At 39.5% G+C, this 24,531-nt stretch overlaps 1 protein-coding gene and 1 non-coding gene across 2 annotated transcripts in view; both read right to left on the reverse strand.

The window, feature by feature from the left end:
• ADGRL4 (adhesion G protein-coupled receptor L4) overlaps nt 1-24,531 on the reverse strand; it is a 142,233-nt gene that overhangs the window by 43,662 nt on the left and 74,040 nt on the right. The window contains exons 3-5 of the mRNA XM_038745819.1: nt 13,349-13,501; nt 1,947-2,102; nt 1,325-1,395 (exon numbers count right to left, since the gene is read on the reverse strand). Of these exons, the coding sequence (XP_038601747.1) occupies nt 1,325-1,395; nt 1,947-2,102; nt 13,349-13,501 (380 nt within the window). The remainder of the gene's footprint in view (nt 1-1,324; nt 1,396-1,946; nt 2,103-13,348; nt 13,502-24,531) is intronic.
• On the reverse strand, nt 22,902-23,004 carry LOC119928075. Its single transcript, XR_005451031.1, has one exon. It is a non-coding gene; the product is annotated as a U6 spliceosomal RNA (small nuclear RNA).

Genomic DNA, 24,531 nt, shown 5'->3' on the forward strand with positions numbered 1-24,531 from the left:
TGACTTGCCCAAAGTCACACAGCTGACAATTGGCAGAGCCAAGATTTGAACCCATGAACTCTGACTCCAAATCCCGGGTGCTTTTCAGTGAGCCATGCTGCTTCTCTAACACAATCAGGTTGGACACAGTCTTAATTGCAATTTTATTGACGAAGTAACTGAGGCACAGAGAAGTTATATGACTTGTTCAAGGTCCTCTGAAACCAATAGAATAATAAAAGCAATAACTACTTGGAATGATACAGTACCCACAGTTTAGGAATAAGCAGGCAAATTAAAATGTATATTAAAAAGGATAAGGAATTTCAAATTACAAGACATTACTAAATTATTAGAAATGGTATTTTAAACACCTTGGCTGAAACAGCACTTTCAAGTAGAAATAAGTCAATAATTTCATATCTTTTAAATCTGTAGATAATAATAATAATAATAATAATAATAATAATAATAATGACATTTATTAAGCACTTATTATGTGTAAAGCTCTGGGGAGGTTACAAGGTGATCAGGTTGTCCCATGTGGGGCTCACAGTCTTAACCCGCATTTTACAGATGAGGGAACTGAGGCATAGAGAAGTTAAGTGACTTGCCCAAAGTCACACAGCTGACAATTGGCAGAGCCAGCATTTGAACCCATGAACTTTGACTCCAAAGCCCAGGCTCTTTCCAGTGAGCCATGCTGCTTCTCTAACACAATCAGGTTGGACACAGTCTTAATTGCAATTTTATTGATGAAGTAACTGAGACACAGAGAAGTTATATGACTTGTTCAAGGTCCTCTGAAACCAATAGAATAATAAAAGCAATAACTATTTGGAATGATACAGTACCCACAGTTTAGGAATAAGCAGGCAAATTAAAATGTACATTAAAAAGGATAAGGAATTTCAAATTACAAGACATTACTAAATTATTTGAAATGGTGTTTTAAACACCTTGGCTGAAACAGCACTTTCAAGTAGAAATAAGTCAGTAATTTCATATCTTTTAAATCTGTAGATAATAATAATAATAATAATAATAATAATAATGACAGTTATTAAGCACTTATTATGTGCAAAGCACTGTTCTAAGCTCTGGGGAGGTTACAAGGTGATCAGGTTGCCCCACAGGGGGCTCACAGTCTTAATCCCCATTTTACAGATGAGCTAACTGAGGCACAGAGAAGTTAAGTGACTTGCCCAAAGTCACACAGCTGACAATCGGCAGAGCCGGGATTTGAACCCATGACCTCTGACTCCAAAGCCCATGCTCTTTCCACTGAGCGACACTGCTTCTCTAACGAACAACTAATCAAACAACAACTAATCAAACAACTTACTTCAGATAATGTTTTATTAACATTTGCAGCAATACAAGCATCATCTAGATGGCACTTTTCCTTCATATTTTCTGTAAAAAAGAAATGTTGATTATTTCAGAGCACTTACTTATATAAATGAATTCATATTTTAATGGATACTGAATAACAAACCCCCCAAATATTTATAAGAATTCAAATATCTTTTATGCATGAATCTAGAATTGAGTTATTTTCAATGACAGCATAAATTTCTTTGAACTTTATAAAAATATATTCCATATTATATATCTGGTTTCTTCTTTTTATAATAATAATAATAATAATTTGCTATTTGTTAAGTGCTTACTATGTGCAGAGCACTGTTCTAAGTACTGGGGTAGCTACAAGGTAATCAGGTTGTCCCATGAGAGGCTCACAGTCCATCCCCATATAACCACACTGCCCATAATTATTTAATTCCATAAAATATATTTGATTATAAAGTGTGTTTTATTTCTATTCTTAGGTAATGTTAATGCAAAAATCTTGATTCTATTTCACGGCTTGCTGGTTATTCTAGCTAAAGATAGAGAAGCATTGGTGGGTATCCAAAAAAAATGCAGCCCCGTAATAACATATAAACCTTTAGAATATCATTTACCTTGGCAGTAAGTGCCATCATTTGGCTTAAACCACAATTTTCCTGTGTTTGGTTGATAACCTTCCTTACAGGAACAGTTATATCCTCCAACAACGTTTTCACATTTCGCATGATCACCACAGGCAACAGTGACCGCTTCGCTGCACTCATCTATATCTGCAAATATCATGAGAAATTGAATTTTTTATGAAGTATTTACAGACTAACACCTTGCTACCTTGCTGATAATAGCACTGGATACTGCTAGCCGTTTCATATACAAATTTCACAAAAAGGAAATATCTACTGGGAACACATTTGGAAATTACATCCATTAGAAATGCACAGAAAAATCTTAGCTGACAACATTCATATTTCTTGATTTGGTCAGTATCTTCAGACGGTGTAGTGGACCTTACTTTTTAAAGAAATAACTGGGTACATTTTTTTTGCAAACAGAAATCCAAAAAGAAAATCATTGAAGTATTTATGTCGCTTGTTTTCTTATATATGTACATATACAAGAATGTATGAATGTATGCATGTGTATATGTTATATACTGCATATATATGCTATATATGTATATAGTGCGTATATATATATACATATATATTGCATCTTTTGCAGATGAAACTCCGGTTTTCCACCTCCCTGTTCTGATGGACTGTCATGACAGCTACTCTTGGTTCCCTTTGCTAGAGGGAGGAGAAATCTAGAAAGCTTTATGGACCCCAGACCCTGCAGAAGCTGAGAGCTGGCCCAGCCAGGATCCCTTTGTCTCTGTTGTCTCCCTTTTTCCTCTCCTCCTCCCCATTCCCCCCACCTCCTCCCCCACCCCCCCCGCCGACAGCACTTGTCTGTACAGATTTATTACTCTATTTATTTTACTTGTACATATTTACTATTTTATTTTGTTAATGATGTGCATGTAGCTTTAAATCTATTAAGTCTCCCCCTCCTCCCCATCTCCATCCCGCCGCCTTACCTCCTTCCCCTCCCCACAGCACCTGTATATATGTATATATGTTTGTATGTATTTATTACTCTATTTCATTTGTATATATTTATTCTATTTATTTTATTTTGTTAATATGTTTTGTTTTGTTCTCTGTCTCCCCCTTCTAGACTGTTGGGTAGGGACCGTCTCTATATGTTGCCATCTTGTACTTCCCAAGCTCTTCATACGATTGAATGAATGAATGAATATTTGTTCTGACTATTTTGACACCTGGAAAAGGATGTGTGGGTGAGTGGGTATATATGAATCAAAGTAGATGGGATCAGTGAAATTCCCATCCAAGTTTCAATATTATTTTCATCTTCAGTGAAAGGGAGATACCATTAAAATGTTGAAGTGTGAAGTATAAAGGATCAAAGCAGGTTTTCAAACAAGCTTTGGAGTTGTAGAACGGGGTGGGGGGGGAGAATAGCTAGCAATCAGCATAGCGTTGAAACAGATTTATAGACTAATATTAACATCTAGTAATGTATCTTAAATCTCCTTCTCTTAGTTAAGATCAAATTCTAAATATAGTGATCTATGATTTGAGATGCACATTTTCTAAACTTTCTACAAGTGACTTCATTTATCAGGAGATCCTTCTGTATTACTGTAATATATTGTGTTAGGTTACCAAAGGAAGCATTGTTTTATGAATAGGTTTCACAGACATACATTACCAAGGATATGTTTTGACCTTATAGGACTTGTATAAAGGTGCTTAAAATTGAAAACAATATCACCTTCAATCATTGACGAGCTTTATTAAATAACATTGAAATAACCTGTCTTAACTGTAGGGAACCTAATGAAACAATGACATGTTTTAAGAAAGATCTTAAATCAATCTTACAGATAATAAATTATAGCTAAATCTAATTATTGAATATGATGATGAACCAGTAATGCTTTGTACTATAATTAGTAATGATTATCCAAATTTTTATTTTCCTAATTAATCAAAACATGTTGGTAGGGAATGTGTCCACCAACTGTGCTACATTATACTCTCCCTAGCTCTTAGTACAATGCTCTGCACATAGTAAGTCCTTTAATAAATACCATTTATTGAGTTATTAAACTAAAGATAAATTATATTTTAAACTAATGTTTGCAAAGTAATTCTAGGAATCATTCAAGCTAGTTGATATAATTTCCACACTGTTTAGGGTTTGATCCTACAGGCTTTTTGTGTGTAAACTGCTCGTTTCCTAATGAGAAATTGTGTATGCTAAGAATGAAAATAAATCAAAAGAAATCACACAAAATAAATGGTGGTTACTATTTCTCTTTGTGGAACTCTATATTGCCAGAGATTAAACATTAGAAACTAAGAAAAGTTTGACTCCAGATGAGAAATATAGAAGGAAAATACAATAGCCTCATGGAGCTACAAGGAAACGACTATTCAACAATATAGTCAAGTATTATCAAGGACCTATTCCTCTTTTTTCTGGCAGGAAAATGGGGGGAAATGTTCATTCTTCCCATAACTACATTTTCTCTGCCCAAAGCAATGAGAACTAGAATTCGGGATTCTGAGCACCCTGCTCTTTTCCAAAAATGTATGCTTACTAATCTCCACCCCACTTCATATCTGGCATACCACAATCTACCCACCTTCAAAGCCTTATTAGAATCATATCTTTTCCAAGAGCCTTCCCTGAATAAACTCTTATTTCCCATAAACTCTCTCCCCTCTGTGTCCCCTATGCACTTAGGTCTTCCACTCTAGTACAGTGCTGTGCCCACAATAAATGCTGAATAAATGCTAGTACTTGATTAATTGATTGATTGATATCAGACCAGTAAAACTCAGGGAAATTTGTTGGTATTCTTTATTCAATCAGTAAATGAATCATACTTACTGAGTGCTTACTCAGTACACTGTACTAAGCACTTGGAAGAGTACAATATAACAGAGTTGGTAGAAACGTTCCTTGCCCATAGCAAGCTTACAGTCTAGAAGGAGTTTAGTCTCAGGTATAAAATAATCTCATTTGCATACTAGTTTTAATACCATCCGAACTGCTATCATGTTAATTCACATACATATCATACAGATCTCCTCATTGAATTCCCTGCCTTCAGCCTCTTGCCTCTTCAGTCCATACTTCACTCTGCTGCTGCTATATTTTTTCTATGAAAAATTAAGCTCCTTAGAAACTTCTTTAATAATAATAATAATGGCATTTATTAAGTGCTTACTATGTGCAAAGCACTGTTCTAAGCACTGGGGAGGTTACAAGGTGATCAGGTTGTCCCACGGGGGCTCACAGTCTTAATCCCCATTTTACAGATGAGGTAACTGAGGCACAGAGAAGTTAAGTGACTTGCCCAAAGTCACACAGCAGACATTGGCAGAGCCGGGATTTGAACCCATGACCTCTGACTCCAAAGCCCATGCTCTTTCCACTTAGCCGTGCTGCTTCTCTGATTCTATGATTCCAATCTAGTCTATAATTGTCCACCCAGCTCCATTCAATTAAAGCCACTCAATTAGCTGTCTCCCCACTACCTATTCTCATTCTTTTCCTGCTACAACTCAGCCCATAAACTTCTCACTTACATTGTCCTCTAGACTGTAAGCTCTCTAGAGAGAAGGGGAAGCAACTTCAGCACGGGCTTGGGAATTGGAGGTTGTGAGTTCTAATCCTGGCTTCGCCACTTAGCTGTGTGAGTTTGGGCAAGTCACTTAACGTCTCTGTGCCTCAGTTACCTCATCTGTAAAATGGGGATTAAGACTGTGAGCCCCACGTGGGACAACCTGATAATCTTGTATCTATCCCAGTGCTTAAAACAGTGCTTGGCACATAGTAAGCACTTAACAAATACCATCATCATCATCATCATCATTATTATTACTATTATTATTGTTTAGAGAAGCAGCATGGCTTAAAGGAAAAAGCATGAGTTTGGGAGTCAGAGGACACAGGTTTGAATCCCAGAACCACCACTAGTCTGCTGTGTGACCTTGGGTAAGCCACTTAATTTCTCTGTGCTTCAGTTACCTTGTCTGTAAAATGGGGATTAAGACCGTGATCCCCATGTGGAACAACCTGATTACCTTGTATCTACCCCAGCATTTAGAACAGTGCTCGGCACATCGTAATGCTTAACAAATACCATAATTATTGTTATTATTATTAAGATTGTTGTGGGCAGGTAATGGGCCTGTTTATTGTTATATTGCACTATCCCAAGCACTTAGTACAATGATCCAGTGTTTAGAACAGTGCTTGGCACATAGTAAGCGCTTAACAAATGCCATCATCATCATCTGCACACAGTAAGTGCTCAGTAAATACAATTGACAGATTTTCTGTGTATGCCTCATTCTCATCTCTTTCACCTTCAGTTCTTTGCTCACAGCCTCTCTCCTGCCTGGAACTAACTTCCTATTCTTATCAATCAGACCATCATCTCCCCAGTTTCAAAGTCCTGCTAAAAATCACATCTCCTCCAGAAAGCTTTCCCTGGCTAAACTTTAAGCACGTCACCATTTTCTCTCCCTACTGCATCACCTATACATTAATGTTCCCCTTAAACCCTGTGATACTAAATCCAACCCCATCCCATAACAATTGTAAACACAATCAATTTCTTCCCCTACCTGTAATTTAATCTGTCTTCTCCAATAAATTGTAAAATACACGAGTCAGGCATCATGTCTACTTTTTTTTGTAGTTTTTAAGTACTTACTATGTGCAAAGCACTGTTCTAAGCACTGGGGAGGTTACAAGGTTATCAGGTTGTCCCACGGGGGGCTCACAGTTTTAATCCCCATTTTTTACAGATGAGGGAACTGAGCCACGGAGAAGTTAAGTGACTCACCCAAGGTCACACAGATGACAGTTGGCAGAGTCAGAATTTGAACCCATGACCTCTGACTCCGTACTTACTCTCCCAATTGCTTTGTGCAATGCTCTGCACACGGTACACACTCAATAAACTGATAGATTGTTTGATAATGCATTGTGGTGGCTTCTTCTGTAGAATAGCATAAAATTAGAGGAAGTGCATGGTTATACCCCTGAATTTAACTTGGTTGTGAAATGCGTACAAAATTATGGGTCCAGACACACTTGGACTTAGAATCCCACTTTGGGATGGAGTGATCAAGGAGTTTAGCTGGGCTTGGATCATCCCTAATTGAAGATAATGGGAAAGTTAGGTAAATCATTAATTGAAGGATAATGGGAAAGTTAGGTAAATATGGTGAACGCCCTTATGCACCATTGCCATTCCAAACAAGGACTGAAATCTAAATTTCATACCAGTTACAACTGGTATTAAACCTCTGGGGACAAGGGTGTGGAAAATAAGCATGGATTTACAACAATTTTGCAGAGAACTTCAAAAAGCTTTTATTATTTTTTTATAACCAAAAGTATAGGTAAATTTATTACACTTTGTTTAGTTTGTCCCCAATCAATCAATCACACAATAGTATTCACTGAGCACTGTGTACAATTCAATACGTTGGTAGATACAATCAATCATATATATCATTTACTGTGTGGCTTAGTGGCAAGAACTCGGGCTTGGGAGCCAGATGTCATGGGTTCTAATTCCCGCTGCGCCACTTGTTAGCTGTGTGACTTTGGGCAAGTCACTTCACTTCTCAGTGCCTCAGTTACCTCATCTGGAAAATGGGGAATAAGACTGTGAGCCCCACGTGGGACAACCTGCTTCCCTTGCATCTCCCCCAGTGCTTAGAACAGTGCTTGGCACATAAAAAGAGCTTAACAAATACCATCATCATTATTATTATTACTAAGCACTTGGGAAAGTACAGGACAACTGTATAATGGGCACATTCCCTTTCCACACTGAGCTTCCAGTCTAGAGTGATCCCTGCCCTCAAGGAACTGGTGATCTAATGAGGGACACAGAAATTAAAATGAAATGCAGAAAGGGGAAATAAGCCAACAGTGTTGGAGGAGTGGTGAGCATTCAAATGCTTAAGGATAGGTCAGGTTGTGGGGAGGGAGATGAGAGCTCAGTCAGGAAAGGGTTCCTGGAGATGATATGATCTTACTAGGCCTTGAAGAAGGGAGAGTGCTGACCTATTGGACATGTAGGGGGATAATTGCTCAGTACAGAGTTCTGCATACAGTAAGGCACCATAAGTACAAGATAATAATAATAATAATGATGGCATTTGTTAAGCGTTTACTATGTGCAAAGCACTGTTTTAAGCACTGGGGAGGTTACAAGGTGATCAGGTTGGCCCACGGGGAGCTCACAGTCTTCATCCCCATTTTACAGATGAGGGAACTGAGGCACAGAGAAATGAATTTACTTGTCCAAAGTCACACAGCTGACAAGTGGCAGAATGGGAATTAGAACCCATGACCTCTGGCTCCCAAGCCTGAGTTCTTGCCACTAAGCCACTAAGCCATGCAGTAAATGCTCAATATATATGAGGCACAGAGAAGTGAAGTGAGTTGCCCAAAGTCACACAGCTGACAAGTGGTGGAGCCGGGATTAGAACCCATGACCTCTGACTCCAAAGCCCGTGCTCTTTCTATTGAGCCACGCTGCTTCTCAATCAGGTTGGACACAGTCCCTGTCCCACTGAGGCTCACAATCTTAATCCCCATTTTACAGATGAGGTAAATGAGTCATAGAGTAGTTAAGTGACTTGCCTAAAGTCACATAGTAGACAAGTGGCAGAGTGGGATTAGAACCCAGGTCCTTCTCACTCCCAGGTCGATGTTGTATCCTCTAGGCCATGTTACTACTACTTTTAATAGCTATCAATAGGTGTAGTCCAGCAATCCAAGCACTTTCTCCTATTCACCTTATTTCTCAGAGCATGGTCCTAGGATTCAGAGGACCTGAGTTCTAATTTTGGCTCTGCCACTTGTCTGCTGTGTGATCTTGGGCAAGTCACTTCACTTTTCCGTGCCTCAGTTACCTCATCTATAAAATGGGGATTAAGACTGTGAGCCCTATGAGGAACATGGACTATGTCCAATCTGATGAGCCTTTATCCACCCCCTAGTGCTTAGTACACTGCCTGGCGCATGGTAAGCATTTAACAAATACCATAAAAAATGCAAATGAGAAGCCCCTAAATTCACCACTGAGAATAGGTGAGTGAAACTTTCTAATCAATCAATCGTATTTATTGAGCATTGTATTTACTGCTTAGAAAAATATGATTTGAGAGTTGATAGACATCTTCCCTGTCTACAAGAAACTTACAGACTAGAGAGGGACAGACATTAAAATACACTACAGATAGGGGAATAGGCAAAGTATAGGCTACCAATTAACTAATCATATCCATTGAGCACTGTATTATATTATACATTTCTTAAGGGCAAGAACTGGGTCTGATAATAATGATAATAATAATTATCATTGTATTTGTTAAATATACACTATGCATATGGTACCATATTAATAATAATAATAATAATGGTATTTGTTAAGCGCTTACTATGTGCAAAGCACTGTTCTAAGCACTGGGGGAGATACAAGGTGATCAGGTTGTCCCACGTGGGGCTCACAGTCTTAATCCCCATTTTACAGATGAGGTAACTGAGGCACAGAGAAGTTAAGTGACTTGACCAGGGTCACACAGCTGACAAGTGGCAGGGCTGGGATTTGAATCCATGATCCTGACTCCCAAGCTCAGGCTCTTTCCACTGATTCATGCTACCTCTCTAGCAGGTTAGACATAGTCCCTGTCCCGTATGAGGTTCACAGTCCAAGGTGATGGGCAAACAGATATTTAATCTCCATTTTACAGATGAATGAAAAATAAATAATGATGGTATTAGTTAAGCGCTTACTATGTGCCAAGCACTGTTCTAAGCACTGGTGTAGATATAAATTAATAAGGTTGTCGCACATGGGGTTTTAATCCCTATTTTACAGATGAGTTAACTGAGGCACAGAAAAGTTAAGTGATTTGTCCAAAGTCTCACAGCAGACAAGTGGCAGGCTCAGGATTAGAACCCACAACCTCTGATTCCCCAGCCCCTGCTCTTTCCTCTAAGCCACGCTGCTTCTCGAGGAAGAAGAAGAAGAAGATGAAGATGAAGAAACAAGTTCCAAGGTCACACAGGAAGCAAGTGATGAAGTCAGGATTAGAACTCAGGGCCCCTGCTTCCACGCCCATGCTTTTTACACTAGACTATGCTGGTTCACTAGACCATGCAATTGCACGCTTCCAAAAACTAGGTATGGGGTTCAACATTCAGTTTGTTCATCATTAAATACTACTGATTAATTACTTGGCATTACTGAGCACCTATTCTGTGCCAACCATTATAGGAGTATAAAATAGTGTGACACAGTGGAGAAGTAGTGCATATAGCTTTAATTCTATTTTTTTTTGACGATTTTGACACCTGTCTCCATGTTTTGTTTTGTTGTCTGTCTCCCCCTTCTAGACTGTGAGCCCGTTGTTGGGTAGGGACCATCTCTATATATTGCCGACTTGTACTACCCAAGCACTTAGTACAGTGCTCTGCACGCAGTAAGCGCTCAATAAATACGATTGAATGAATGAATGGTGCTGCCTGATGGTTAGATCTTGGGCTGGAGAGTCAGAAGAACATGGGTTCTAACCCCAGATCTGCTGATTACTTGTTGTGTGACCTTGGGCAAGTCACTTAACTTCTCGGTGCCTCAGTTTCCTCTACTTTTCTACCTTCTACTTAGACTGTGAGCCCCATGTGGGACAGGGACAATGTCTGACCTAATTAACTTGTACCTACCCCAGTGCTTAGAAAACAGTGTTTGATACTTACTAAGCGCTCAACAAATACCATAAAATAAACAAATGAACCCTGGTGTTCATATTGATACATCTTGATGGACTATGGCTAATAATAATGATGATTATGGTATTTGTTAAGCACTTACTATGTGCCAGGCACTGTTTTAAGTGCTAGGGGGGATACAAGGTAATCAGGTTGGACACAGTCCCTGTCCCACATAGGGCTCACAGTCTTAATCCTTATTTTACAGATGAGGTAAGTGAGGCACAGAGAAGTTAAGTGACTTGCCCAAGGACACATAGCAGACAAGTGGCAGAGCCAGGATTAAAACCCAAGTCCCCTAACTCTCAGGCCCATGATCTTGCCACTAGATCTTGCTGCTTCTCTGCTATGCCATGCTGTTTTATATAAGCTTTATACATGTTCTGATAATTTTGACACCTGTTTACATGTTTTGGTTTATTGTCTATTTCCCCCTTCTAGACTGTGAGCCCGTTGTTGGGTAGGAACCATCTCGGTTGATGACCTGTACTTCCCAAGTGCTTAGTACAGTGCTCTGCACACAGTAAGCGCTCAATGAATACGATTGAATGAATGAATGTTTCATAGGTATGTAGTCATTTTGATAGGGATAATTAGTAACATAATTTTCTGATATTTCCAATCTGATCATATCCAGAATACTGAAAGAGATAGAAAAATTCAAAATCACTAGACGATCTCCACAAATCTACCGAGGAACTTAATCTCAATGTTATTACCTCTGTTGGACGAAGAAAGTAAAATATATTTTAAAGAAAGACCTCAGGGGATCAGGTTATAGAAAAGCTAAGCAGGTGGCATATAGTATAGAAGTTGTGATGAAAACTTGCAATTGTGCTAATGGGACAAATTTTGACGAGAACAAGAGCATACAATAGCTGCATAATTTGTGGGTGATCAAAGCAGAAATGGAAGTCATCATAACGAGATTTTGCTGAGATAATTTTCTGCCCTCATTTGCATTGTTCAATATTTAGCTATTGTCCGTATTTAATATCTACACTGACCATCATGCAACATATGGTCAGATATATGCAGTTTAAGAACCAGACAGTATTTGGAATTAGATGCAATCAGTGAAGAGGTGCTATACTGGTATAAACAAGTAAAGGATTTATTACTTTGCCCAAATTCCCTGAGGATTATTGCAGTACACAAAGAAAATTACTACAGGATTGAAAAGAGAAATAGTTGCAATGCTTCCCAAGAAGGGTAATCCTTAAGGACAGCAACAATTGGTGAAAAATAATATTTTTCCAGAGAAGGTGTTTTGCACCATAATCCTAAACATAATCCATCAAACAAAAATGTAGGTAGAAACTGAAGGGCTCGATATTGGGCACAGGACTTTAATACAAGCTATTGAGCTTACCAATTACTTAAAGCAGAACTGAAAAAAAGAATTAGCAAAGAATCAGGAACATTTTTCACTGTGACAGAAATATAAAACTGTTGGAAATAATTTTTAAATATGGAAGATATTACAAAATTACAAAATATGGGTCCCTGCCTGCATTGTTAACTCATGCCTCAGGTGCGTATAACTTCTACTGAAATCAGTGGGAGCTCGGCACTTGTAAGGCACTTAAAAGAATAGGAAAATGTAATTCTATATGATTTGGGAATATATATGACCAGAGTTTTTTTTAAAGATGTCTTGAAGTAAAAGAACACATTTGCAAATGAAAATCATTACTTTCTGGTGATGGAGATTAATTAGCTGGGAATTCACACTCGAACCTCTAGAAGTATTTAATTCTAGTGTGATAATTAAGGACAAACATTTTAAAGATAACACCATGTTATTCTACCAACTTCTATACTAAAAGCCTAAAAAGAATGAAGTTGAAAATATACTGAATGCTCAGTGCATAACTGAAAAAATAAATTCATGTAATGTGCATCCTGTAAACACTATGTATTTACCATCAAATGTAGGAGGAATGACACCATTTATTTAGGCTTATGTTTTATATATATATAAAATGCCCAGCTCACTGCGGGCAGGGAATGTTTCTACCAATTCAGTTGTGTTGTACTTTCCCGAATGCTTAGTACCATCTTCTATACACAGTAAGCACTCAATAAATACCACATGCTAACCGGTTAATTAAATGATGGGTATTTTAAAAACACAAATGATAAAATAGGACACAGACCTTTAGCCAAACGAATGCAAAATATAATAATAAATTCCCTTATTGGTTTTTATACATTATACTTGTGTTCATTCATGTCAGCATCAAATTCGTTTGTTAAATATAAAATATATCATTTTTCCACCTTTTCCATTTTTCATCAAAAGACTCAATGTTTCCAGAACAAGTGCATTTAAAATTTAATACCACTATTTATTCAACTGACTCACATTTCACTTTAGGCCACTAAGAACTTAACTAAAACCACTTCCTCTGTAAAAGTACCATATTTTCATAATGCAATTTTTCTGTGTTTTGTAAGCAACTGAAGGATTTATGTGGGTGAATGAACTTGCTAAAGGGTTGCCAAAATCTTTTAAGTGTCTAACACAAGTGACATAGGCACTGGAGGATTGAATTTGTTAAGTGTCAGTTTGCTGCTCTCTCCCATGCCTAAGGAGAGCATGAAATGGGTGATTCATGTTTGAAAAAGTATAACTTACCTACACAGGCGGTGCCATCATTAGTTACAAACCTGTCTTGGTTACTGCTGGATCGGAAACCAGGTGCACACATGCAGTAATAACTTCCCAGTGTATTAGTGCAGTTGGCATTCTCACCGCAAGGCTGTGTAGCATTTTCACATTCGTTATCATCTGCCAGAAGGATACACAAACACAGTCACATCATTACATTTTTCAGATGAGAAAACAAGGTCAATGCATAGTTGGAATGTGGCACTAGTGCGGACTTCTGCACCACACGTCAAAATACATGTATTAGGAATCCAGGGGAAAGTTCTCTGTGTGGCTGAGATGAAGGATCCTAGAATGTTACATAATAATAATAATAATAATAATAATAATAATAATAATAATAATGGCATTTGTTAAGCGCTTACTATGTGTGAAGCTCTATTCTAAGTGCTGGGGGGATACAAGGTGATCAGGTTGTCCCACATGGGGCTCACAGTTCTTAATCCCCATTTTATAGATGAGGGAGCTGAGGCCCAGAGAAGTGAAGTGACTTGCCCAAAGTCACACAGCTGACGAGTGGCAGAGCTGGGATTAGAACCCCTGATCTCTGACTTCCAAGCCCTTGCTGTTTCCACTGAGCCACGCTGCTTCTCATGACCAAATAGGTGTAAACATAAACTTTGCCTTTTCTCAATCTCTTTTGCTATCTCTTCCTCAGCCTCTCCAACTTTAGATGCATTTCAATACTCAGTTCTGACATCCCTTCCATACTCCATCTTCACCCATTCCCTTTGACAACTCACTAGCTCCCATGGCTTCAACTACATTCTTGCTGTAGATGATCCCCAAATCTATTTATCTCCTTCTCTACAGTCTGCCTTCAGGACATTTCATTCATTCGTTCATTTAATTGTATTTATTGAGTTCTTACTGTGAGCAGAACACTGTACTAAGCTCTTGGGAGAGTACAATACAACAGTAATCACATTCCCTGCCCACAGTGAGCTTATGGTCTTGGGCAGGGGGAAACAGACAACAATACGAATAAATCAATTACAGATATGTACACCTCCTGCCTGCCTTCAGCACTATCTGGATATCCTGCTGACACCTCTAACTGAATATGTCCGTCACGGAACTCCTTCCCACTCAAACCTTGTTTGTGGGAAGATGAGTTCTATTTTGGAGACATTTAAGGTGTCTGTGGTACATCCAAGTTGAGACGTCCTGAAGGTAGGAGGAAACGTGAGACTTCAGATGAGTCAGGGCTGGAGAGGAAGATTAGGGAATGATAATAATAATAATGATAATAATAATTGTGTTTGTTTAGCTCTCACTATGGGCCACACATTGTACTACGCTCTGGGGTGGGTACAAGAAAATCTGGTTGGATACAGTCCCTGTCCCTTGTGGGGCTCAGGCTCTATCCCCATTTTACAGATGAAGTAACAGGCACAGAGATGGGAAGTAACTTGCCCAAGGCCACACAGCAGACAGGTGGTGGAGTCGGAATTAGAACCCATGACCTCCTGCCTTCTAGGCCTGTGCTCCATCTACTACACCATGCTACTTCCCCTATTGAGATGGTAGTTGAAGAGGTGGAAGTGAATGCGTTCTCTGAGGGAGTGGTTATAGATGGAGAATAGAAGGGGTCAAAGAATTGAGGCTTGAGGGAATCCCACACTTAGAGGGTTAGGAGGCAGAGGAGAAGCCTGCAAAAGTGACCAGAGAAAGGAAAAGCAAGAGAGGACAGTTTTATGAAAGCCAAGGTTGGGTAATGTTTCCAGGATAATGATTTGACCCATAGTGTTAAAGGGAGCTGAGAGGTTGATTAGGATTAGGATGGAGTAAAGGCCATTGGATTGCCAAATAGGAGGTCACTGGTGAAATCACCATTCTCCCCATCTCACAAGCTGTAATCTTGGCATTATCTTTGACTCGTCTTTCCCATTTAACCCTCATATTAAATCTATCACCAAATTCTGATGGTTCTACTTTCACATCTCAGAATCCATCCTTTCCTCTGAATCCAAAAGGCTACCATACTGTTCCAAGCACTTACCATTTCCCACCTTGACTTCTGAATCAGTTTCCCCATTGACCACCCTACCTCCTGCCTTTCCTTTCTCCAGGTGATACCTTCCTCTACTGTTTGGATGATTTTTCTCAAACATTTGATCATTTTGCATCTCTCGACCCATCTCTTGACCTCACAAAACCTCCAAAGGTTGCCCATTCACTTCCATATTAATCGTCAATCAATCATATTTATTGAGTGCTTATTGTGTTGAGCACCGTATTGATTGGGAAAGTATGATACAACAGAGTTGGTAGACACATTACCTCAGCATGGCTTAGTGGAAAGAACATGGGCATGGGAGTTAGAAGTCTTGGGTTCTAATCTTGGCTCCGCCACATATCAGCTGTGCGACTTTGGGCAAGTCACAACTTCTCTGAGCCTCAGTTACCACATCTGTAAAATGGGGATTGAGTCTGTGAGCACCATGTGGGACAACCTGTTTATCTTGTATCTACCCAGCACTTAGAACAGTGCTTGGCACACAGTAAGCGCCTAACAAATACCATTAAAAAAATCACTGCAGATATTTAGGTGGATATCCCCTCACATCCAAGCTGTCACCAAAACCTGCCGGTCTCAGCTCCGCAACATTGCCAAGATCTGCCCTTTCCTCTCCATCCAAACCGCTACCCTGCTCGTTCAAGCTCTCATCCTATCCCGACTGGATTACTGTATCAGCCTCCCATCTGATTTCCCATCCTCCTGTTTCTCACCACTTCAGTCTATACTTCACGCTGCTGCCCGGGTCATCTTTGTCCAGAAACACTCTGGGCACGTTACTCCCCTCCTCAAAAATCTCCAGTGGCTACCAGTCAACCAACGCGTCAGGCAAAAACTCCTCACCCTGGGCTTCAAGGCTGTCCATCACCTCGCCCCCTCCTACCTCACCTCCCTTCTCTGCTTCTACAGCCCAGCCCGCACTCTCCGCTCCTCTGCCGCTAATCCCCTCACCGTGCCTCGTTCTTGCCTGTCCCTCCGACGACCCCCGGCCCACGTCATTCCCCTGGCCTGGAATGCCCTCCCTCCCCACAGCCACCAAGCTAGCTCTCTTCCTCCCTTCAAAGTCCTACTGAGAGTTCACCTCCTCCAGGAGGCCTTTCCACACTGAGCCCCCTCCTTCCTCTTCCCCCCCTCCCCTTCCCCATCCCCCCTCCTTACCTTCTTCCCCTCCTCACAGCACCTGTATATATGTATATATGTTTGTACATATTTATTACTCTATTTATTTATTTTATTTGTACATATTTATTCTATTTATTTTATTTTGTTAATATGTTTTGTTTTGTTCTCTGTCCCCCCTTCTAGACTGTGAGCCCACTGTTTGGTAGGGACTGTCTCTGTATGTTGCCAACTTGTACTTCCCGAGCACTTAGTACAGTGCTCTGCACACAGTAAGCGCTCAATAAATACGATTGAATGAATGAATGAATGTGCTAGGCACTATTCTAAGCTCTGGGGTAGATAATCAGGTTGTTCACATGGGGCTCACAGTCCTAATCCCCAATGTACAGATGAGGTCACTGAGGCACAGGGAAGTTAAGTTACTTGCCCAAAGTCACACAGCTGACAAGTGGCAGAGGCGGGATTAAAACCCTCGACCTCTGACTCCTGAGCCCCTGATCTTTCCACAAGGCCATGTTACCTCTCTCCCAAGTGTTTACAGGGCTCTGCAGCAATTTATTTCATTCATTCATTCATAGAATTGTATTAATTGAGCGCTTACTGTGTGCAGAACACTGTACCGAGCACTTGGGAAGTACAAATCGGCAACATATAGAGACAGTCCCTACCTAACAACGGGCTCACGTCTAGAAGGTCATTTGACTGCTGCTTGACCTGGAAACAGCAAAGCAGCTTCTTGGATCCATTTATCTAACTCCTGCCAGTCTGTTTTCATGGACAGACTCACAAAAACTGTTCATGACATTAGCCATAGCTGAAAACTATTAACTGCTGCTTTCTTCATCAAGTTTCATAAACTAATGCAAATAATGCTAGTTCCAGCTGTTCAGATGAAAAAAGTTGTTAGGTTGTTATGTAAGTAGCTGAGTTATGTATACGAAAGGCAGATCAGACAGACTACATAGAGACATATGGTCTACTTTCCTTCTTTTAAAAACTTACTAAATGAGGTTTCAATACTGTACAGGAAAGAAATCATATCAGGGACCATGAAAATCTAAATAAAGAGGGTAGGGTTTGAAAATAAACAACCTCTGTCTTAAAAATGCACTGAATCACAACTCTTTCACTCTATAAGCTCTTCATTTATAAAGTAAGATTTAACTTTGGATGTACAGTGCATTAAGACAACATTGTTTTTCATGAGGTAGTTTAACCAATTTTATTCAAATAAATTTATGAGCAGCAAATACTTATGGGAAAGCAGGCCTTTGGGCAGCTTGGAGGCCCCTCACCTGTTTTCCGAACTGAGATAATCCATGTTACTGGAAGGAAGACTTGGCTTTATTCATTCATTCATTAATTCAATCGTATTTACTCAATCATATTTAGTACAGAGTACTGCACTAAGCACTTGAGAGAGTACAATATAACAATAAACAGACACTTTGGAGAACAGAGAGCCTGATGAGTAAATTGAAAATGTAATCACTTTAAAAAAGCATTACATGATAGGACTAAGCATTGGTCTAAAGGATAGGGCATGGGTCAGAGTCAGATGGTCAGTGGTTCTAATCCCTGCTCTGCCATTTGTCTGCTCTGTGACTTTGGACAAGTCACTTCCTTTCTCCGTGCCTTAATTCCCTAAACAATAAAATGGTGATTGAGAATGTGAGCCCACATAGGACAGGGACCGTGTCCAACTTGAGTATCGTAATGATAATAATAACAATAATAGTAATAATGATAATAACAGTATTTGTTAAGTACTTACTATGTGCCAAAAACTGTTCTAAGTGCTCGGATAAGTACAAGGTAATCAGGTTATCCCACTTGGTGCTCACAGTCCTAATCCCCGTTTTACAGATAATAATAATAATAATGGCATTTGTTAAGTGCTTACTATGTGCAAAGCCCTGTTCTAAGCGCTGGGGGGGATACAAGGTGATCAAGTTGTCCCATGTGGGGCTCACAGTCAATCCCCATTTTACAGATGGGGTAACTGAGGCACAGAGAAGTTAAGTGACTTGCCCAAAGTCACACAGCTGAAAATTGGCAGAGCCGGGATTTGAACCCATGACCTCTGACTCCCAAACCCGTGCTCTTTCCACTGAGCCATGCTGCTTCGGTAACAGAGGCATAGCGGTGACTGGCACATAGTAACTTTACAAATACTGTAATTATTATTATTATGAACTCCTGGCATACAAGGAGAAGAAGTGTGGCTCAGTGGAAAGAGCACGGGCTTCGGAGTCAAAGGTCGTGAGTTCAAATCCTGGCTCTGCCAATTGTCAGCTGTGTGACTTTGGGCAAGTCACTTAACTTCTCTGGGCCTCAGTTACCTCATCTGTAAAATGGGGATGAAGACTGTGAGATCCCCCGTGGGACAACCTGATCACTTTGTAACCTCCCCAGTGCTTAGAACAGTGCTTTGCACATAGTAAGTGCTTAATAAATGCTATTATTATTATTATTATTATTATTATTATACACAGAAACAGGGCCATCCCAGTAATGTCTGTCTTCTCTTCTAGACTGTAAGCTTGTGGGCAGGGAACATATCTGTTAATTCTGTTGTATCGTACTCTCCCAAGTGCTTAACTGAGTGTTCTGCACATACTAAGTGCTCAGTAAATACCACTGAGATGAATTTAACCCAGCTCATTAGCCTCTGGTATAGATACTAATGGCTTCACCTCTTTCCCCAAGACCAGGGTTTCAAAAGACTTTAGGGTCACAAATAATAATAATGATAATAATAATAGTATCATTTGTTAAGCGCTTACTATGTGCAAAGCACTGTTCTAAGCGCTGGGGTAGACATAAGGTAATCAGGTTGTCCCACGTAGGGCTCACAGTCTTCATCCCCATTTTGCAGATGAGGGAAGTGAGGCCCAGAGAGGTCAAGTGTCTTGCCCAAAGTCACACAGCTAACAAGTGGGGAAGCCGGCATTAGAACCCACAACCTCTGACTCCCAAGTCCGTGCTCTTGCCACTAAGCCATGCTTCTTCAAGCATTGGTCATTGTGCCTGCAGACATTCCATCCTTCACACTATTATTGGTCCTATTCCAAAGGCAAAGCACTGGACAAGTGCCTAGAAGCTACGGGGAGCAGTTCTGGAATTGACAGTAATAATAATAATAATAATAATAATAATAATAATAATAATAATAATAATAATGGCATTTGTTAAGTGCTTACTATGTGCAGAGCATGTTCTAAGCACTGAGGGGGAATACAAGGTGATCAAGTTGTCCCACATGGGGTTCACAGTCTTAATCCCCATTTTACAGATGAGGTAACAGAGGCTCATAACTTAACAGAGAAGTTAAGTGACTTGCCCAAGGTCACACAGTAGTGGGTAGTGGGAAGCAGCATTGTCTAGCAGATAGAGCACAGACCTGGGAGTGAGTCAGAAGGTCATGGGCTCTAATCCCAGCTCTGCCACTTGTCTGCTGTGTGACCTTGGGCAAGTCATTTCACTTCTCTGTGCTTCAATCACCTAATCTGTAAAATGAGGATTGAGACTGTGAGCCCTACAAGGGACAGGAGCTGTGTCCAAATTGATGTGCTCACATCCACCCCAGCGTTTAGTACAGTGCCTGGCACTTAACAAATAGCATAATTATGATTATTATTAGTAGTAGTAGTCAGTCAATAGTATTCAAGTGCTTGGGAGAGTACAGTACAACAGTGAACATTCCCTGCTTACAATGAGCTTACAGTTTAGAGGAGTAGAAGTAGTAGTGGTACTAATATCAATCAATCAATCGTATTTATTGAGCGCTTACTGTGTGCAGAGCACTGTACTAAGCGCTTGGGAAGTACAAGCTGGGCTTGGGAAGTACAAGTTGGAATACAATAGTAGAAGTAGTTGTTGACAGGATTTGGAAATGAATTTTTGAAAAAGTAGCAGTAGTTACTACACAAAACTGTGTTTCAACAGCATGACCAGCAGAGATTGGACTTGTTTCTTGAGGTAAAAACAGGAAAGAAAGGTCATGCTGTTGAAACACAATCTCTGCTGGTAACCCACTGTATATTTCTTTCTTGCCTCTAATGTGTATGAAAGACCAATTACACATCTAGGCTCCGATTACATGCCCAGAAGATTTTGAATGGGTACCTGGAATTACTAAAAATTCACTGTTGGATCCTCAGAATAATTGAGACCTCCATAAAATGGGCACATTATAACTGATAGAGAGTGTTGAAGCCTTGCATATCTTTTTGACAATAAGCAGGATTGTCACCCTTCATAATTGGTTAAAGTCCCAGCTATGGGGGCATTACTGAAAAGCCATCAGTTACAGTTTAGGAGTGCTTTGGTTCCTAAACTTCCCTAGGTTCAGGAACCATGGGACTTGGGAAAATGGAGGAAGGGGAAATGAAAAGGGAATTAGAGAAAATGGTCCAGATCAGCCCACAAAGAAGTCGATTCTTATAGACAAGAGCATGGTTCTAAATTTCCTTCTACCTCCTTCCCTCCTCGCTTCCTTAACCCACCTACCCAACAATCAATCATTTAACAATAGTATTTATTAAGTTCTTACTGTGTTGACAGCACTGTACTATGTGTTTGGGAGAGAACAATTCAGCAAGTTTATGGCCTAGAGAGGATGAGCTTATATCACCCTGCATGCTTCTTTCTATCGCTTCCTAGGAAATTTGGGCTCCATAGTTACTCCTGGATTTTAATTTGATCTGAAACTCTGAACCCGACCAACTTCAGACTCATTGAAATTGAGGCACAAAATTTCAAGGGGCTCAAATAAACCAATCATCCTAGATTCCTCAAGGCCCAGGTCATTGCCAGATCTCCTAGAACAATAAATTTGATTCATAACCAACTTGGCACCTTCAACTTTCACCTCAAGGAAACCCGGCTTGGGAGCAGAACTGCAACAGAGTAAGGTGGTTCATACGTGTATTTTCAATAGATTAATAATATGGAACATAGAGATTATTTTAATGACAAAATTAATTCTATTTTGCTTCTTTTTGTTATCAGCTAATTCAATCATGGTGTGGTTAGATTCACTGAATAGAAAAGAATAAACATCACAGATACAATATTGTGGAAGACGACAGATTTGATTTGGAACAAAAATGGCATAATGGAAACATACAACCAGAAGAAACAGAGCTGGCAAGATTACAAGGATAATTATAACATTTACATTACCATTTTATATTAAATTATATTTGAGAAAGAGAAATTTGCCATATTTCTAGAATATTTCCAGTATTCCATTTCTAGAATACATTTAAAAATGGCAATTTCATAATATTTGGTTTGTACAAAAATTATAACCAAACATTACAAATAGAAATACATGAATCATTCATAGCTTATTTAGGATAAATATGCATTAAATAGCATCCTATCCAAAGAGGTATCATGTGTGGAAAACTAGTTTTGCAGGGAGGATTGGAGAGGATATGGGAAGGTCATCTTCATTCTAGGTGTAAATTGAAATTGGTTTTCTATCCTATCTCGTAACTACAAGGATTATTTTATGATAATCTATTTCTAATTAACACCTCCTGTTTTATTATACATCAATTCAGTTGCTTAAAAATAAAGAGGAAGAGGGCCCCAGCCAATACATACCACTTCGCAAAACCATCAGGATTCTCAAACTAACTTAGAGGCAATCTATTGAAATGTTCTAACACCAGACATATGTAATGCTTGTTTGAAAGAAAAACCATAAACTTAAGGTATGGAGGAACATCTTTCGGAAATACATGAAAATGAGACCTGCACTGTACTAAGCACTGGGGTAGGTATAAGCAAATTGGGCTGGACTGTCCCTGTCCCACATGGGGCTCATAGTCTTAATTCCCATTTTACAGGTCAGGAAATTGAGGTCCAGAGAAGTGAAGTGACTTGCCCAAGGTCACATAGAAGACAAGTTACAGAGCAGGTATTCAAACCCATGCCCCCATGATTCCCAGGTCTGTGCCTATCCACTACACCATGCTGCTTCTCCTCTATTATATTTTCTCCAGTGAAGTATTTCATGGCATAACTATTCATTCATTCAATCATATTTATTGAGTGCTTACTGGGTGCAGAGACCTGTACTAAGCGCTTGGGAAGTACAAATTGGCAACATATAGAGACGGTCCCTACCCAACAACGGGCTTACCGTCTAGGAGGGGAAGACAGACAACGAAACAAAACAGACAGGCGTCAATACCATTAGAATAAATAGAATTATAGCTATATATACACATCATTAATATAAGAGAGTAATAAATATGTACAAATATATACAAGTGTGGTGGGAAGGGGAAGGAGGTAGGGCAGAGGAAAAGGGGGCAATGGGGAGAGAAGGAGGAGGAGAGGAAAAAGGGGGGCTCAGTCTGGGAAAATATGGAACGCTTCATGAATTTGCATGTCATCCTTGTGCAGGGGCCATGCCAATGTCTGATCGTTCCAATTTTAGTATATGTGCTGCCAAAGTGAGCACAAGAAGGTTTAATATGATTATTAGTCCTTGCAAGAGGCTGCAGAATTAGAAGCCTGATTTTGTGACTGAGCTAACATTTTTTCAACCTAGTGAAAAATGAGTTTTTTTTAAAAAAAATCCAGTTCAAATCAAATAATAGCCTTCTTTTTTTCCTAAAACACCCTAACGAACTAGGTCCTACTGAACAACTCCGCTCACTTTTGAACTTCTCTTCCTATCAGGGTCTTCAATAATTTTTAAAGTTCATCTGCCTTCTGGAAAGTTGATATAAAACTTTTAAATTTAAAATGTTGATTTCTGGTGGAGCTAAAGTTCCAGTGGAACAATTCTCTGCTGCTTTTGGATGAAGAAGAGAAGCAGGGTCTCTGTGATTGAGGAAGAGGAGAAATAATGAAGTGGGAAGGGAACGGAATTTCCTGCAATGATTGGATGTAATTCTCAACAGCTGGTGCATGACATATTTTTGAATTTTTTTAACATACTGTTGTCATTATAAACCAGGGAACACCTGTATAGCCATACAACAGAGTCCTGAGGAGATGTTAATGAAAGTGATATTTGATTGTGCACAAGAGGAATCATTTTCATTTCAACTTCTTGCAATTGCAATCTTCTTAAGGGTCCTTTCTGGAAGAATGTTATCCCCCTTCTAATTGCTGCATGCCAGGTTAATCTGCCCTTAACTATTTTCTCCCAGTTGACCTTAATTAGGTCACATTATCTGAGGCTTTACTTAACTGTATCTTTAAAGAATTTCTTCTTTCTTACATGGCCATGGTTTCCCTTCTTCATCTCATCACACAGCAGCTTTTTAGAATCCTGCTAACCCACTCGAGACAATATTATGTGATAACTTTTGTTTTCATGCTGATAGACTGCATTCTACTGAATTCAATCTTATTTATTGAGCACTTACTGTATGCAGAGCACCGTAATAAGTGCTTGATAAAGTACAATACAGAAATAAAGACAGACAATCCCTGCCCACAGTGAGCTCACAGTCTAGAGGGAATGAATTTTTCACCAGTGACAGAGGTAGACATTGATAGGTCTTCCCTGAAACATCGGTCAATCATTTTCATTGAGTGCTTACTGTGGGCACAGAAAGAGTACAACACAGCAGAGTTGGTAGAAATGTTCTCTGCCCACAAGGAGAAAATCAGATGTAACACCTAAAGTCTAATTTTCACAATCAATATTCTTTCATTAGTACACTAGCCCTTTAGTCTTTCAATCTGGTGGGAAGAATGAAACTGAGATGGCTTTATAGTTTATCATTTTCTAAAAGGTGAGCTTGTCCTAATTAAAATAGCATGGGACTGGGACTCAAACAATCTAGATTTGAGTCCTAGCTCTGTCTCTAGCCAATCGTGAAGACAAGAACGAGGCACAGTGAATAGGTTTGCTTGGAAAAAATCAATGGGTGACAGCTCGGGTGTAGTGGGAGAGGAGGATGAAAAGTAGGGTAGGGTGTATGGATTGAGAGTCTTAAAGCAATTGTGAGGCATATGTGCTTGATGAGATGAT

The sequence above is a fragment of the Tachyglossus aculeatus genome, chromosome 4 (assembly GCF_015852505.1).
Source record: "Tachyglossus aculeatus isolate mTacAcu1 chromosome 4, mTacAcu1.pri, whole genome shotgun sequence".
NCBI classification, from domain to species: Eukaryota; Metazoa; Chordata; class Mammalia; order Monotremata; family Tachyglossidae; genus Tachyglossus; species Tachyglossus aculeatus.